The 17,500-nt window shown below is 42.9% G+C and overlaps 1 protein-coding gene across 1 annotated transcript in view; it reads left to right on the forward strand.

The window, feature by feature from the left end:
* The first annotated feature begins 5,408 nt into the window (after nucleotides 1–5,408).
* LOC128689591 (cholinesterase-like) overlaps nucleotides 5,409–17,500 on the forward strand; it is a 46,022-nt gene continuing 33,930 nt past the window's right edge. Inside the window, exons 1-3 of the mRNA XM_070087721.1 lie at nucleotides 5,409–5,520; nucleotides 15,900–16,012; nucleotides 16,141–16,505. Coding sequence (XP_069943822.1) covers nucleotides 16,221–16,505 — 285 coding nt within the window. The 5' untranslated portion in view covers nucleotides 5,409–5,520; nucleotides 15,900–16,012; nucleotides 16,141–16,220. The remainder of the gene's footprint in view (nucleotides 5,521–15,899; nucleotides 16,013–16,140; nucleotides 16,506–17,500) is intronic.

Here is a 17,500-nt window from a genome sequence, read left to right on the forward strand (position 1 = left end):
ATGTGAGAGTTATCTGTGTGTTGCTCCAGTCACGGGATTGTGCATTTGTGTTCGTTACCTGAATATACAACGAAACGATGGAGCGGTGAGGTACGGCAAGAGCGACATTTGACTCATTCTTGCTGCACTGGGCAGTGTTGCAACAACCTGAAGCTTGCAACCTGTATACCTTACTGAGAGAGTGTTCCGAACTTCCCTGCATTTGTACATTGTAATTAATATAGTCCATTAGCCATGTAAACTTGGGTAAGTGACAGTTCCGCTTGCAACGGAAATACTAGGAGAGAGTAGAGGAGAGAATAGAGACGGGAGTAGAGGGGAGAGTAGAAACGAGAGTTGAGGCGAGAGTTGAGGCAATGCTATATCAGTTTTATTACATATCTTGAATCTAAGTCTTCTTAATGCTTCAAATAGAAGACAGAAGTTTGTAAGAGTCATTGTTGTGTATTGGTTCTGTGAAACTCAGAACATGTTTGACACTTTCAAGTGCCAGCTGGCTCTAACTCTCGCACCGCGCCCTCATAGGTACTCCAATTGACCTGAAGAAGACTCACCGTGTCCTAGTCATAGGGCTGACCGCACCATAGGACTGTAAGTGGTATTACATTTGACCTGAATGCTCACTGTGTCCATCCCAAAGGGATGTAAATGGTACATCACGTGTACACACACTGACACTCCTTCAGGAGCCACGCCGGGTCACTACATGGAGCAGACCCGGGTCAGGACCGTCCTGTTGAACTTAAATGAACATCTTGCTCTCGCGCACACACACAAGCAGATGCGAACGCGAACGTACACACAAACAAATTTCTCTCTCTCTCTCTCTCTCTCTCTCTCTCTCTCTCTCTCTCTCTCTCTCTCTCTCTCTCTCTCTCTCTCTCTCTCTCTCTCGTTCTCTCTCTCCACATACATATATATATATTACAGGCTTCTTGCTTCTGACATGTTTAAACTTCGGCGTGTCTGGGACATTTAAACCTTGATACTTCTGGGACATTTAAACCTTGGTACGTTTGGGACATTTAAACCTCAGTACATCTGATACTTTTAAACCTCGGTACTTCTTGGACATTTAAACCTCGGTACGTCTGGGTCATTTAAACCTCAGTACACTTAAACCTAACTCATCTGCAACACCTGACATCATCACGCTCGCATAATTTACTTGAAAACAGTTCTGTTATAATCAAACAAACACGAAACAACACACAATGGAAGGATATATTAAACTGATGCAAAACACAGGCGAGAATGAGAGAATAATGTAGATCTGTAAGTGTTTATGCTTTACAAACCTTTTAAAAACCAGATAAATGCTTTGCCTTCTTTTCAGCTATCTGGATAGTAACAGTCCTGAGTCGAGGCGCTAGACGATAGTCCTCTTCGGGGGAGGATCTCATGTGTAGGTCACCCACACCAGGCTTCCATCACCCGGCTTCCAACACCAGGCTTCCAACGCCAGGCTTCCAACACCAGGCTTCCAACACCAGGCTTCCAACACCAGGCTTTCAACACCAGGCTTCCAACACCAGGCTTCCAACACCCGGCTTCCAACACCAGGCTTCCAACACCAGGCTTCCAGCACCAGGCTTCCAACACCAGGCTTCCAACGCCAGGCTTCCAACACCCGGCTTCCAACACCAGGCTTCTAACACCAGGCTTCCAACACCAGGCTTCCAACACCAGGCTTCCAACACCAGGCTTCCATCACCAGGCTTTCAACACCAGGCTTCCAACACCAGGCTTCCAACACACGGCTTCCAACACCAGGCTTCCAACACCAGGCTTCCAACACCAGGCTTCCAACACCCGGCTTCCAACGCTAGGCTTCCTACACCAGGCTTCCAACACCAGGCTTCCAACACCAGGCTTCCAACGCCAGGCTTCCAACACCCGGCTTCCAACACCCGGCTTCCAACACCAGGCTTCCAACGCCAGGCTTCCAACACCAGGCTTCCAACACCAGGCTTCCAACACCAGGCTTCCAACACCAGGCTTCCAACGCCAGGCTTCCAACACCCGGCTTCCAACACCAGGCTTCCAACACCCGGCTTCCAACATCAGGCTTCCAACACCCGGCTTCCAACACCAGGCTTCCAACACCAGGCTTCCAACACTAGGCTTCCAACACCAGACTTCCAACACCAGGCTTCCAACACCAAGCTTCCAACACCAGGTTTCCAACACCAGGCTTCCAGCACCAGGCTTCCAACACCAGGCTTCCCTCACCAGGCTTTCAACACCAGGCTTTCAACACCAGGCTTCCAACGCCAGGCTTCCAACACCAGGCTTCCAACACCAGGCTTCCAACACCAGGCTTCCAACACCAGGCTTCCAACACCAGGCTTCCAACACTAGGCTTCCAACACCAGGCTTCCAACACCAGGCTTCCAACACCAGGCTTCCAACACCAGGCTTCCAGCACCAGGCTTCCAACACCACGCTTCCAACATCAGGCTTCCAGCACCAGGCTTTCAACACCAAGCTTCCAACACCAGGCTTCAAACACCAGGCTTTCAACACCAGGCTTCCAACACCAGGCTTCCAACACCAGGACCCGTCCACCCCACCCCAAGCTATGTATTGCTGGCCTCGTCTGCTTGGCTCTCGCACCTGGACTCTGGCAAGCACCACCTCGCCCCGTGTGTTTACACCAAATGATGCAAAACACTGCAACCAACTTTCTCAGTCAATTCGTCTACACAAGTGGGATCCCACAAGTGTCGGTGCTCACCCTGTTATCACTAGTGGGATCCCACAAGTGTCGGTGCTCACCCTGTTATCACTAGTGGGATCCCACAAGTATCAGTGCTCATCCTAATAATCTGAAGTATGCGTTTGAGGCACCATCGCCACAGCTCGAAAGACGTGACGCAAATGTGTCAATCACTAGTGGGATCCCACAAGTGTCGGTGCTCACCCTGTTATCACTAGTGGGATCCCACAAGTATCAGTGCTCATCCTAATAATCTGAAGTATGCGTTTGAGGCACCATCGCCACAGCTCGAAAGACGTGACGCAAATGTGTCAATCTCAAAGAAATGACAAAATTGATTCTATAGTTGAGAGACGAATTCTGAAGCGAGAGTAGAGGCAAAAGAAACTCCCTCCTTTGAAGACAGGAGGAGGAGAGGAAATATGATAATTACATGCATATTTACGAAAGGATGCAAAAAAAAGAAGGCAAAGACGATGATTTAATGTCAACATTAATTTTATTTATTTTAATTATGGGGAACACACTAAACCCGTAATGATCATACAGCGCCTGGGGGTAATGAGAGGTATTCAGAGTCTATAAGTCCAACTCCTTGGATCAAAACCCTCTCACCGACATCAAGACTCCTCCTAAGAGGGCAAGAAAAAGCTGGCCGCCATAACTTTTAACCTATGTAAGCCCTTCAAGGGATGGGAGAGTTACCTTGATGCTGGTGAAGGGGCTCTTGATCCACAGAACCATGACTATACTTCCTTCTAACAGACCTGGCACTTTATGATTCCTGCGGAAAATATAATACTAATAATAATAATAATAATAATAATAATAATAATAATAATAATAATAATAATAATAATAATAATAATAATAATTTTAACACTCTGGCCGTCTCCCACCGAGGTAGGGTGACCCGACAAAGAACAACTTCTACTCTCACACATTCAATCATTGTCTTGCCAGAAGGGCAGTTAAGATGACTCTACACCTCCAGGATTCAAGTTCGTCTAACCGATTTTCCCTGAATCCCTCTAACAGCACGTCATGTCGTAAATAAAACACTTACCTTCACGCCTTTCTAGCACGCTCACACATGCCTGTTGGATGTCGAAGCCCCAAGCACTCAAAACCTTCTTTACCCCCCTCCCTCCAATCCATCTTGGACTACCCCTATCCATCCTTCCCGCCATCCCAGATTTATACACCTCATAATCTAATAAAATAATAATTACAGTCCATGTATGAAACACTGTGAAAGGAATGTTTTAAATAGAATTTTCATAGTTGTAGACGAAAGAATTAAAACTTAGGAAAGAAACAGTGTTCCACAACCACTGAAAATTTTTAAGGTTACAATATTTACAACAGAAGACAGAACACCGTGATTAAAATTATATTCACAGGGAAGCGGTGAACCCGTACGGGGGGGGACGGGTGGTAACGAGAGGTGAACCGGAACACCAGGAGCTCTAAGCTCTATTCCTGTAACCACAACAGCAGGTATAGTATTTCTGTACCCTAAACCTTTCTGAAGAATTCATGAGTGAGTAAGGAAAACGTCACTATTAATAGAAGTGGTCCAGTGGTAGTATGTGAACTATGGCCGAAATAAATAGTCTACTCCAGAGAGTATCGTTCAAACTGTCGTTCGACATCGTTTATTATTTATTAAGTGATTGGTGGTGACAGTGGACGAGCAGTAAGCGGCTCACTCTGGTTAATTCCCAATCCTTGTCTCTTTCTTCACTCTTTCTTGCTACTTTCTTCTGTCTTTCTTGTCTCTTCCTTTATCATTTCTTGTCACTTTTTTCTCTCTTTCTTGATTGTTTATTGACTGTTTCTTGTCTCTTCTTTCTTTTTTCACTCCTTCTTGAATGTTTCTTGTTTCTTCCTTGTCTCTTTCTTTATTTTTTCTTGTTGTTCCTTTATTGTTTCTTGCTTGTTTCTTATCTTTCTTGTCTGTTTCTTGTCTGCTTCTTGCCTGTTTCTTGTTGTTTCTTGTATTTTTCAGGTATATTTATTGTCCGTTTCTTTTTTTTTTGGGGGGGGGGTCATGGCTGCTAGAGACTATGACATTATTTGTAAATTAAAACACAGTTAACCTTGACAACAAAATAATATTTTATACTTTTGTGTTACTCTCTAAACTTTCTTTATATGATATATATATATATATATATATATATATATATATATATATATATATATATATATATATATATATATATATATACATACACACACTAGTCTAGTGTAAGTGTTATTGTGTATCTCTCCCACAAGGGATGGGGGGGCCCATACTTCCGATCGTTGTAATTAAAGGCGGAAATCCTGTTACCGGTGGAAGATTTTCACCCAAATATCGCTGTGAGATAGAGAATAATTTCACCTGTTGGCTCGCTGTTCCTGAGCACTGTATTCAACTCTTCTCCACCTGAAAGTGAAACCGGATAATCTCATAGGGAGCTCCGGAATGCACCAGCCTCTACCTCGATTTTTGCGGGCAGTGTATGCGATTAACCGATGTGTTTTGGACAGGAAAAGCGGGTTGGACTATGACGCTTTCCGTAGGGGTAGGTGAGTGGGGAGGAGGGGTAAGAGGAAGGGAGGGGTGGATGGCGGTAGGTGGAGGGAGACTGAATGGACGTCAGGGGAAAGGGGGTAATGGGAGGGTGGAGGAAGTGGCAAAGGGAGGTGGAAAAGGTGTTTAGGTTGTGTGTGACACAGTGAGGCTGGCCCACAGTGTAAATGTTTGTCCAAGCAACGTAGTGGTCTACGACGATACTCGGGGCGTTCTACAGGTGTGATTTACAAATGCCAGTTGCGTGTGTCTGTTACATGTGCCTGTTAAATGTGCCTATTATATGTGCCTGTCACATGTGACTGTTACGGGTGCCCGTTCACACTTGGTTCGGTTATATTAATAATGTTCAAGAGCGACAAGCTGATGAATAAGACACATGTGCAACACCCGGGTGTCTTATTTCACTGTCTCTGTATTGGGCTGACGAAGCCTGCTGTGCAGGAGATAGGTTTCGCTACTAAAGACACCCAAGTATCGTACACCTCTCATATTCACAAATGGTGTGAACTTGATAAGAATTTAAAGCGGATATATAATGTTGTTTTCAGCGAGTGTTCGAAGTGTATTTATAATGTTAATGAGACCACATAGAAACCTGATCTTTGAGAAGCTCATTAGAAACTACAACGACTGAAACGAGTCTTGAGTTCCAAAATTGAGTAAAAGATCTTGGCGTGTATTCAATTAGTGTAATTTTGTTTATACCCAAACCAGGTAACAGGTGGGGTTCGTACCCATGGCTAGTGAGTGGTAACACTCCAGGCTGGTTAAGCACTGGCCTGGAGTTTTACGATTCACTCGCCATGGGTTCAAACCCCACCCATTACTTGGTTTACTTGCAGTCGTGTTATTACAGTTTCGTGAGTTTGTTTATAAGCTCTCAAATTCTGTCATACCTATTTGTGAAGCCATGTACTGATTGTTTCTGCACTCCCGGCTCTCAAGAACGCTTCAGTGCACCATTCTCACATGGAACAGATGTTTCTTATTGTTGATGTGTCTCATTTCTGTACTTCCACTTGTGTCTCTTTTTTCTCTTATCTCACATGTTAAACCTTGGCCATAATGCTGAGTATTGTGTACATCATGAACATATTTCCTATGATTATTCACTAATAACATAGCTCAGTATCGCATATCTTTCCGTGTAGCTTATACATTGTAGCACTGGGACCAGGGTGGGGCTCCATATTGGCACCGCTTCCTCGAGTACTCGAGTATTGCTCTGACGTACGTTGTAATCTATGTCTTCAGTGATAACTTGCTCAGCTTCTAAAAGATCGTTCTCACATATGTACCAACGTTACGTATGCTGCCGATGATACACTATGAGTGCCTCATCAGACAGGTTCGTTGTGATATCTGCCTCTAGGAGTGTGCGTTATGTTCTTGATTCAGCGCTTGTAGTATCTTCCGTCCCAGTTAACCGCTGAAGTGTCTCCACTCTGGTGTCCTTAGCTACCATATTCGTTATACTGCCTTTGTGTTGAGTTATTTAAAGTCACTTGCCGGACCTTCCTGCGATTAATAGAAATTATTCTACAGTTTCTTTCAGTCATGCTGTGTGTGTGTGTGTGTGTGTGTGTGTGTGTGTGTGTGTGTGTGTGTGTGTGTGTGTGTGTGTGTGTGTGTGTGTGTGTGTGTGTGTGTGAACTCACCTATTTATGGTTGCAGGAGTCGATTCACAGTTCCTGACCCCCGCCTTTTCCTTGGTCACTACTAAGTCCACTCTCTCTACTCCAAGAGTTGTATCTTACCTGTGTATGTGTGCGCGCAGGGACACACACACACACACACACACACATACAAGCACTGACACATACACACACACAAACACGCACACAAACACAGACATAGCTGTAAATTACACATTCAAATGCGTCACAGAGCTGTCAGGAAACATATTACCCAGCAAGAGTAGTTATGAACTGAGCCCAACAACAACACAGTGGAAACACTCCTCCATACAAGGTTAAACACACACATGTCAGAGCTCTTTCACACCAGTCAGTCGAACGTTAAGAGACAGAACCAAGAACTAGAACTCAGCTCCCCCTTCCCCACAAACTGTAATACGTCATTACACTCATACAGGTAATTAAAACGGACAAGTGTCTGACACAATGAGTTTCCGACGCAGGTCCGGCGTCACGCGAGGTATGTAAATCTGAGAACAGTTACATCAAAGTGGTGTAGGATGATTCCATAGCAGCAACTGGCGCAGCAGCTACCAGGATACAGTCATCACTGTAACCACCAGTCTGCTGGCTGCTTCTGTTACTTTCAATAAAGGTATGGCTAGTGTGTTAACTCTGGAGACCTGCTCTGTCACCCATGCAGAATACCTTTTTATTAATAAAAATAATATTAATACTAAAATTGATAAAATATGGCGTGTGTGTGTACTCACCTAATTGTGGTTGCGGGGGTCGAGACTCAGCTCCTGGCTCCTGTGTGTATATGTGTGTGTGTGTGTGTGTGTGTGTGTGTGTGTCGTATATATGTGTACTAACCTATTTGTACTCACCTATATGTGGTTGCAGGGGTCGATTCACAACTTCTGGCCCTGCCTCTTCGCTCGTCGCTACGAAGTCCACTCTCTCCCTGCTCCATGATATTTATCATACCTCATCTTAATGCTATGTATGGATCCTGGCTTCACTACATCACTCTTCAGATTGCTCTACTTCCTGACTTCTATAACTGAAGAAATACTTCCTAATATCCCTGTGATTCATCTGGGTTTTCAGCTTCCAGCTGTGACCCCTTGTTACTGTGTCACATCTCTGAAACACTTTGTCCCTATCCACTTTGTCAATACCTCTCAGTATTTTATATATCGTTATCATGTCCTCCTATCCATCCTGCCCTCTAGTGTCGTCACGTTGATTTCCCTAACCTCTACTCGTAGGCCAAACCCTTTAGCTCCGGGACTAGTCTTATTGCAAACATTTGCACTTTCTCTAATTTCTTAGCGTGCCTAACCAGGTGTGAGTTCCATACTGGTGCTACATACTCTAATATGGACCTGACGTACACGGTGTACAGTGTCGTGAATGACCCCTTACTCAGGTGTAGAAACACTATCCATTGGATAACTAGGCGCCCATATGCCGCAGCAGTTGTTTAGTTGATTTGCGCCTCAGGAGATGTGTTCGGTAAGATACTCACCCAAGATTATTTTCCTTGAATGAGGTTTGCAGCCTTTGACCCCCTAGCCTGTACTCCGTCTGTGGTCTTCTTTCACCCTCCCCAATCTTCATGACTTTGCATCTGGTGGGGCTAAACTCCAAGAACCAGTTGCTGGACCAGGCTTGCAGCCTCTCCAAATCCCTTTGTAGTCCTATATGATTTTCATTAGTTTGAATTCTTCGCATTAGCTTCACATCGTCTGCAAACAGTGACACCTCTGAATCTATAACTTTCGTCGCGTCATTTCACATATAGTACTAGAAACAGCACCGGCCTTAGTACTGTAGTGTAAACCTGCACGTGTGTGTGTGTGTGTGTGTGTGTGTGTGTGTGTGTGTGTATTCACCTATTTGTACTCACCTATTTGTGGTTGCAGGGTTCAGGTCAGCTCCTGGCCCCGCATCTTCACTGATCGCTACTAGGTCCTCTGTTTCCCTTCTCCATGAGCTTTATCAGACCTCTAAATAAATGCTTCCTAACATTCTTTTGACTCATCTGAGTCTTCAACTTCCATTTGTAACCCCTAGTTTCTGTGTCCTATCTCTGGAACATCCTATCTATGTCCACCTTGTCAATTCTTCGCAATATTTTATATGTCGTTATCATGTCTCCCCTAGCCCTCCTGTCCACTAGTGTCGTCAGGCCGATTTCCCTTAACCTTCTTACGACATTTTCCTTAGCTCTGGGACTAGTCTTGCTGCAAACCTTTGTACTTTCTCTAATTTCTTGACGTGCTTGACCAGGTGTGGGTTCCAAACTGGTGCTGCATACTCCAGTATGGGCCTGACATACACGGTGTACAGAGTTTTGAACGATTCCTTACTGAGGTATTGGAACGCTATTCTCAGGTTTGCCAGGCGCCCATATGCCGCAGCAGTTATCTGGTTGATGTGCGCCTCAGTTGTGCTCAGTATTATACTTACCCCAAGATCCTTTTCCTTAAGTGAGGCTTGCAGTTTGTGGTCACCTAGCCTATACTCTGTCTGCGGTCTTCTTTCTCCTCCCCCGATCTTCATTACTTTGCATTTGGGGAGGGGGGGGTAAACTCGCCTGTCCAAGTCCCTTTGTAGTCTTGCCTGATCCTCATCCGATTTTATTCTCCTTATTAACTTCACATCATCTGCAGAGACACTTCTGAGTCTATCCCTTCTGTCACGTTATTCACATATTCCAAAAATAGGGCTGGTCCTAGGACTGACCCCTGTGGAATGCCGCTCGTCACAGGCGCCCACTCTGACACCTCGTCACGTACCATGACTCATTGTTGCCTCCCTGTCAGGTATTCTCTGATCCATTGCAGTGCCCTTCTTGTTAAGTGTGCCTGATCCTCTACCTTTGCACTAATCTCTTGTGAGGAACTGTGTCAAAGGTCTTCTTGCAGTCCAAGAAAATGCAATCAACCCACCCCTCTCTCTCGTCTTACTTCCGTTACCTTTTCATAAAATTCCAGTAGGTTTGTGACACAGGATTTTTCTTCCTTGAATCCGTGCTGGTTGTCGTTTAAAAGCTTCTTTCCTTCTAGGTGCTCCACCACTCTCCTCGTGATAATCTTCTCCATGACTTTTCATACTATACACGTCAGTGACACTGGTCTGCAGTTTAGTGCCTCGTGTCTGCCTTCTTTCTTAAAAATGAGGACTACATTTGCCGTCTTCCATACCTCGGGTAGTTGCCCAGTTTCAATTGATGTGTTGAAAATTGTTGTTAGTGGCACACACAAAATCTCTTCTCCCTCTCTAAGGATCCATGGAGGGATGTTGTCCGGTCCCACCGCCTTTGAGGTATCAAGTTCACTTGGCAGCTTCTGTGTGTGTGTGTGTGTGTGTGTGTGTGTGTGTGTGTGTGTGTGTGTGTGTGTGTGTGTGTGTGTGTTTGTGTGTGTGTGTGTGTGTGTGTGTGTGTGTGTGTGTGTGTGTGTGTGTGTGTGTGTGTGTGTGTGCGTGTGTGTATGTGCGCTTCTTGAAATATTTTTGAACTCTCCTCCTCTTTCTGTCTGTCTATCTGTCTGCCTGTCTGTCTGTCTGTCTGTCTGTCTGTCTGTCTGTCTCTCTCTCTCTCTCTCTCTCTCTCTCTCTCTCTCTCTCTCTCTCTCTCTCTCTCTCTCTCTCTCTCTCTCTCTCTCTCTCTCTCTCTCTCTCTCCCCTTACTCTTATACATTCCTTTCTTGCCTTTCTGTTATTTCCCTTAAATTTGTCTTCTCGCCTCTTACCTTTCATTACTCTTTCACTCATTACATTGTCTTCTTGCTTCTTGCGTGATAAATGGTTTTGAAAACCGACAAGGTATTTTACATTCCTGCTATACAGTATAATCCTTCAACTCTCCATACACTTCAAGTGTTTGTGAGAGTACACACTTGCTTCATATCAAACCAAATCGTTTATTTCTTTGTACAGTACAATGTGTCGTTTACATGTAATAAAATATTGTTATATACAAAGAAAACCGCTAGAATTTATGAGCATTTCGAGCTTAATCATGTATTTCACGATGAAAAAAAACATTTATCGTGAAAGCTGGATATGAAAACCTTTTTAGGAAATGGGGAAATGCTCGGCAACTATTATCACATTTTCTAGACTGGCGTCTGAGATAAAAAGAACAGGTACCATAAAATTTCCATACCTTTTTCTCGAAACATGAATTGGATAAAAAACTTCCAATGGTAATCACAGCTGAGATTTTTTATTCTCATTAAATCTTTTGTGAATTCACTGAAACGTTTAATTGGCATAATTAGCACCGGGTTTGTGTACGGTGTAGCGGTGTGTTTAGGAGGATAATTAGGTCAAAACGAAGTGAGGGCCGGATGCTGGTACAGGTGTTGGAGGGAGGGAGGTGGTGGTGATTATTCATGTTGATGCAGGTGTTGCCAGGGGTCGAGGTGAATGGTGGTGATTGTGGTTTGGGTGGTGGTGGTGCTTGTAGGGCAGGTAGAGGTGGGTGATAGTGCTGGTGGTGGGGGATGAAGAGTAATAGTTGTGATAATACTGAGAATTGAGGATGGGGGATGAGGTTGATGCTGGTGACGTAGGATGAAGAGGGAGTATGGGGATGGAGTAGAGGCTGTTGATAGAGATGGACAATGGATGTGAAGGGGATGGAATATGCGGTGGTGTGGAAGACTGAACCTGGTAGTAAGGTTGTGGTGTAGGGAACGTAGAGGTGAGGGGTGAGGATGAGATTGTAGGAAAGGTTTAGTCACCCAGGAATGGGGTGGGTAAGGGGAGGTGGGGTTGGGAAGGGGAATAGGTATGTATTACATAACAGTGTAACGGGAATAGGGACCTGTGTGAAGGGGACATGGATAGGGAGGTGTTCCATAAAAGAATAACGGTAAAGACTAACCTGCATGGAAAACAAAGCCATTTCTCTGAGAGTGAGGGTCCTGGTGGGTGAGTTCTAGACAGCACGTAATACTAGCCACTCCTCCAGGGAGTGGCTAGTATTACGAGGATTCAAAAATATTCTAGCAATTTAAAAATAACATACAAAGGATTTTATAAAAAGAAAGCACAACTCGACTCTCTCTCTCTCTCTCTCTCTCTCGCACATACTCAAACACACACACACACACACACACACACACACACACACACACACACACACACACACACACACACACACACACACACACACACACACACACACACACACACACACTATAACTGGATAAAAACTTACATAGCCAGGATATAGTGAATACTAGAATAGTCAAGATCACAGTACATGATGGATAACCTAACTAGTACTGGAAGCCACAAACATTAATGCCTCTCACCAGAGTGATAAATAGATTTAACCAGATTTACAAAACCAAAACGAAAATTTACAAAACACAAAACACAAAATACAAGGCACAAATGACGACTGAAAGAAGAGAAATAAATAACATAACTCACGAAATCGTAATAACACGATTGCAAACAAACCAGTTGGCAAAGTGGCTTACGCACAGGCTCACGACTTACGACACCGGCTTACGACTTGCGACACCGGCTTACGACTTACTTGCCATTGATTCGAACCCCACCTGTACCGTAGTTTTATAAATAACTTTGAATGAATAAAGAGAAAGGCAAAGGTAAAAAAGGAAGATAAAATATAGCCTGATAAGAACGACAAATGACACCAAAGAATCGTGAAAAATATTAAAGAGTTGAATAAGCTTCTTCGAGTGCTTTTCACTGAGTAAAAAGGGACACCAGATCAAGCTTGGAGAGTGTGAGTGTTTGGTGAGTCCACGAGTGTATATATATTTTTATTGGCTTTATCTTTGAATGAACACCCAGGTGAAACCCGTGGAACACCTGAGAGCACTGAACACGACAGGTGTTAGGTGGGCCAGATAACGTATCACTGTTGGTACAGACAAGAGCCCGAATCCCTATACTAGACAAAAAGCTTTCTGACTAGAAACAGAGCAACTAACAGGATAAATGAAACTAGCATATGGAACCGTACATTTAAGCAGAGAGAAACAGAAGTGAGGCGCTAAATAATAGATCACCTCTTCAAGGGGTGACATTATGCCAGAGAACACATGTCGATGTTACATAGCTTAGACGTGTTACATGTTACTAAAATAACAGATGTTGATGTTACATACATTACAGATGTTGCAGGTCAGTATGGAAACACATGTTGAGACTTTATTAATTAAACACCTGAGAAGCAGTATAGAAACATTCTTGATTCAATCATTATATGCAAAAAATTTTGCATTATCATGTGTGTTATTCCTTTGTTAAAATAAAAATTTAAATCGGTAAAAAAAACTTCATTGACACGTTGAACAAAAAAAATACACTTGCTGGCTTTCATTAGTCATAAAATATAAACGAGGTTTCCAGCATTTGAATGTTCAACAAAGACGTTTACCAGCATTTAAATGTTCGTGTTCAAGAAAGGAATAAATTTGTAGTTCATTTTCAGTGAACCTGAAGAGAGGGCGACAGAGTTGCCACTACCATCATTGCTTCCCCCCTCCCCTTCCCCTCCCTCCCCTTCCCCTCTCTCCCCTTCCCCTCTCTCTCCTTCCCCTCCCTCCCCTCTCTCTCTCTCATAAGAACATAAGAACATAAGAACGAAGGAACACTGCAGAAGGCCTACTGGCCCATGCGAGGCAGGTCCAAGTCTCCTACCGGCTTAAGCCAATGCACCCAACCTAGTCAGGTCAGGTCACATTGACTTAAGGGAGGAACACGGCAACCGACCTGGTAGCACAAGCTATCAGGTCTAACTCACACCCACCCACATCTACTCATGTATTTATCCAACCTATTTTTAAAGCTACACAACGTTCTAGCCTCTATAACGGTACTTGGGAGTTTGTTCCACTCATCCACAACTCTATTACCAAACCAGTACTTTCCTATATCCTTCCTGAATCTGAATTTTTCCAACTTAAAACCATTGCTGCGAGTCCTGTCTAGGCTAGATATTTTCAGCACACTATTTACATCCCCTTTATTTATTCCTGTCTTCCATTTATACACCTCAATCATATCCCCCCTAATTCTACGTCTTTCTAGAGAGTGCAGTTTCAGGGCCCTTAGTCTATCCTCATAGGGAAGGTTTCTGATACATGGGATCAACTTTGTCATCCTCCTTTGTACATTTTCCAGAGAATTTATATCCATTCTGTAATACGGTGACCAAAACTGTGCAGCATAATCTAAATGAGGCCTAACCAAGGATGTATAGAGTTGAAGAACAACCTGAGGACTCCTATTATTTATGCTTCTTGATATGAAGCCAAGGATTCTATTAGCTTTATTGCGAACACTTATGCACTGTTGTCTTGGTTTCAGATTACTGCTAACCAGAACTCCTAAATCTTTTTCGCAATCCGTAAAATTAAGATCTACATTATTTAGTTTATATGTGGCATGGTTATTGTCCTGTCCAACATTTAGAACTTTGCATTTGTCTATATTAAACTGCATCTGCCACTTCTCCGACCACTGCATCAGTCTATTCAAATCTTCCTGGAGTGCTCGAATGTCCTCGTCAGAATGAATTCGACGGCCTATTTTGGTGTCATCGGCAAACTTGCCGATGTCGCTCTTTATGCCCTCATCTATGTCGTTTATGTAGATTGTGAACAGCAGGGGGCCCAACACTGACCCCTGTGGAACACCGCTCGTGACACTTCCCCACTCTGATTTCTCCCCATTTATGCAAACTCTCTGCTGCCTATTTGTCAACCATGCCTCTATCCAGGAAAAAATTTCTCCTCCTATTCCATGTGCTTTAATTTTCCTCAACAGTCTCTGATGTGGGACCCTGTCAAAAGCCTCTCTCTTTCCCCTTCACCTGAAGTCCCTTCACCTCTTTCATCCTACAACCCCTTCCCCTACCCCTTCTCTTCTTATATTTCGACCTCCGCTTTAGGTCCTCTTCAGCAGATTCAAGGGGTGGGAAACAGGTTTTCGTAGCATGAGAGGACTAACTACTTAAGTGTGGGGGGGTTGAAGGACAGGAAATCCCTGGTTTGACAATAGAGTTGTAGACGAGTGGAAAGAATTGCTGACACGAAGAATCTGGTTGAGCAGCAGCTCGTTACACCCATTTATAACTCCACTGTTAAACCATAACTTTTCTTACTTGACGCTCAGCCATTCGATGGTATGACCTATAATTGACTTGTTGACCTTCTCGTCTCTTTAAACATGTTCCGTACTCACATCTTATATCTGCTGAAGAGGACCCCCACTGGAGACCAATCTTTCATTTATATATATATATATATATATATATATATATATATATATATATATATATATAAATATATACATATATATATATATATAGATATATATATATATATATATATATACATATATATATACATATATATATAAATATATATATATACATATACATATATATATATATATACATATATATATATACATATATATACATATATATACATATATATATATATACATATATATATATATATATACATATATATTATATATTATATATATATATATATTATATATTATATACGTATATATATATATATATATATATATATATATATATATATATATATATATATATATATATATATATATATATATGAATAAACAGGAACGGAGAGGGAATCGAACCGTGGTCCTAAATGGAATGGTAGCAGGTCCAGCCCTCATTCAATAGAATGAGAAGAGATCTGCCATAACAACTACTGAGGCTGTAGGATAGGGCAACTGGTTTCACAGACGGTGACCACTGACACAGACATGACACAGCAGTGCTGTCTGTGAAACAGTCCTTTTGAAAGTCTCGCAGCCCAGTGGTAGAACGCTGAACCTCCTATCATTTAAGACAACTGATCGACTCCCTGCCCATTCTTCTGTTTATTCACTGACAGAACTCTTTGCACTTTCTCAGGTAAAGGAAACACAGGCAGAGTGATGCCCAGAGGCAGAGAGAATGTCTGGCGAGAGTAACGAGAAGACAACAACATCCTTGAAAACGAGAAGATTAAAAATATCATGTAAATGGTACTGTAACTCATGTATTTTTTTTAATGTAAATAAACCAAATCAAATGAGTGACTGGTTTTTGTGGTGAGTTTTTTTTCTTTTACACTAAGCATGAATGTTTCTAAAAATGATCCCTCCATTTCCAGAAAATCCTCCAAACACAAACTGCGCGGCAGTCAGTCCTGTCGTAAAAGGTTTGGATACTTGAAATGCCTTGACATCGAGAATGGCCCGACTGCCTGCTGGGCCTGGAGGCACGAAATATGCTGTGGCCATTAACAAATGGTCTCTGAAGCCTTTGGTATGTCCGGACTGGTCTGTATGGTCCATCGACCTTCTTGAATGGTCTCCGATGGGCACAGCCAACTGGAAATGTTTTGCCATCCCAGCGATCCCGAGAAAATGGTCTTTCGTGGTCTTCACTGTGCTGGTGGTGGTCCTCGGGATGTGTCCAGCAAGGTCCTGGGCACAAGATTCCAGCATTAAACTACGTCAGGGCACCGTGCAAGGGGTGAGTACCTAGGGCACTGTGCAAGGGGTGAGTACCCAGAGCACCATGCAAAGGGTGAGTACCCAAGGCATCGTTCAAGAGATGGGTGCCCAGCAGTACCTAAAAATAACAACACGTCACGTGGTCATACCAGTGACAGCACTGTACAATGAACGCGAGGGAAGTGTGCCGTCATCCTCATATAAGGGGTATTCGATCCAAGGAATCAGAGCAATCCTCCACGTGTAACCCTTAGGGATTTAACAGTCTAGCAATATTCTTCAAATGTAGCTTTATCCTCTCTCGCCATTCCTTTCCCTCCTCTAACTGAACGAAGTCCAAGATGACTTTAGTTTCAGGTATCACTAGGATGATCTGATACTCGATTTAAAAGAGTTTAAGCCTAATGTTTTTTATTCACAAATAAAGCCGCTCTTAGAAGATTTTGTTTTGTGAACTATTGCAGCCATGGTACTGTGATTTGTATTCTAAATAATTAGGGAAGTAAGTTTATTCACGCATACACAAATACAGTTACATAACTTATCATACATAACAGCATGTGTAGAAAACTTAGGATAACCCAAAAAAGTCAGAATGACTTATTTCCATTGGGGTCCTTTTAATGCCTTATTATTATACTATAAAGGAGATAATATCTTATTATATTATAAAGGATATATACTAGGAATAAGGTAATATTCTTAATATCATGAGGAGTGATATACCCGCCAACACACAGTCAATATATAATATAGTGAAGTTCGTTATTTACTGACGTTATCTCTCTCCTGGATGATAAATCTGTCTCGTATGATTGGATATATCTGAGTTGTTTTTTTTTTTAATCAGCAGAAATGGAGCTCAATCCTACTGAATTGCGAGCACTGCTACAAGTACAGGTATAACAATACCGACAACCTGGAACATTGATCTTCTTGAAACATACCAGAAACAAGTAAGATTTATCGACACAACTCGCTGTTAATTAATCTGAGCTAAAACAAAAAGTGCAA

This window comes from Cherax quadricarinatus, chromosome 22, assembly GCF_038502225.1.
Source record: "Cherax quadricarinatus isolate ZL_2023a chromosome 22, ASM3850222v1, whole genome shotgun sequence".
NCBI classification, from domain to species: Eukaryota; Metazoa; Arthropoda; class Malacostraca; order Decapoda; family Parastacidae; genus Cherax; species Cherax quadricarinatus.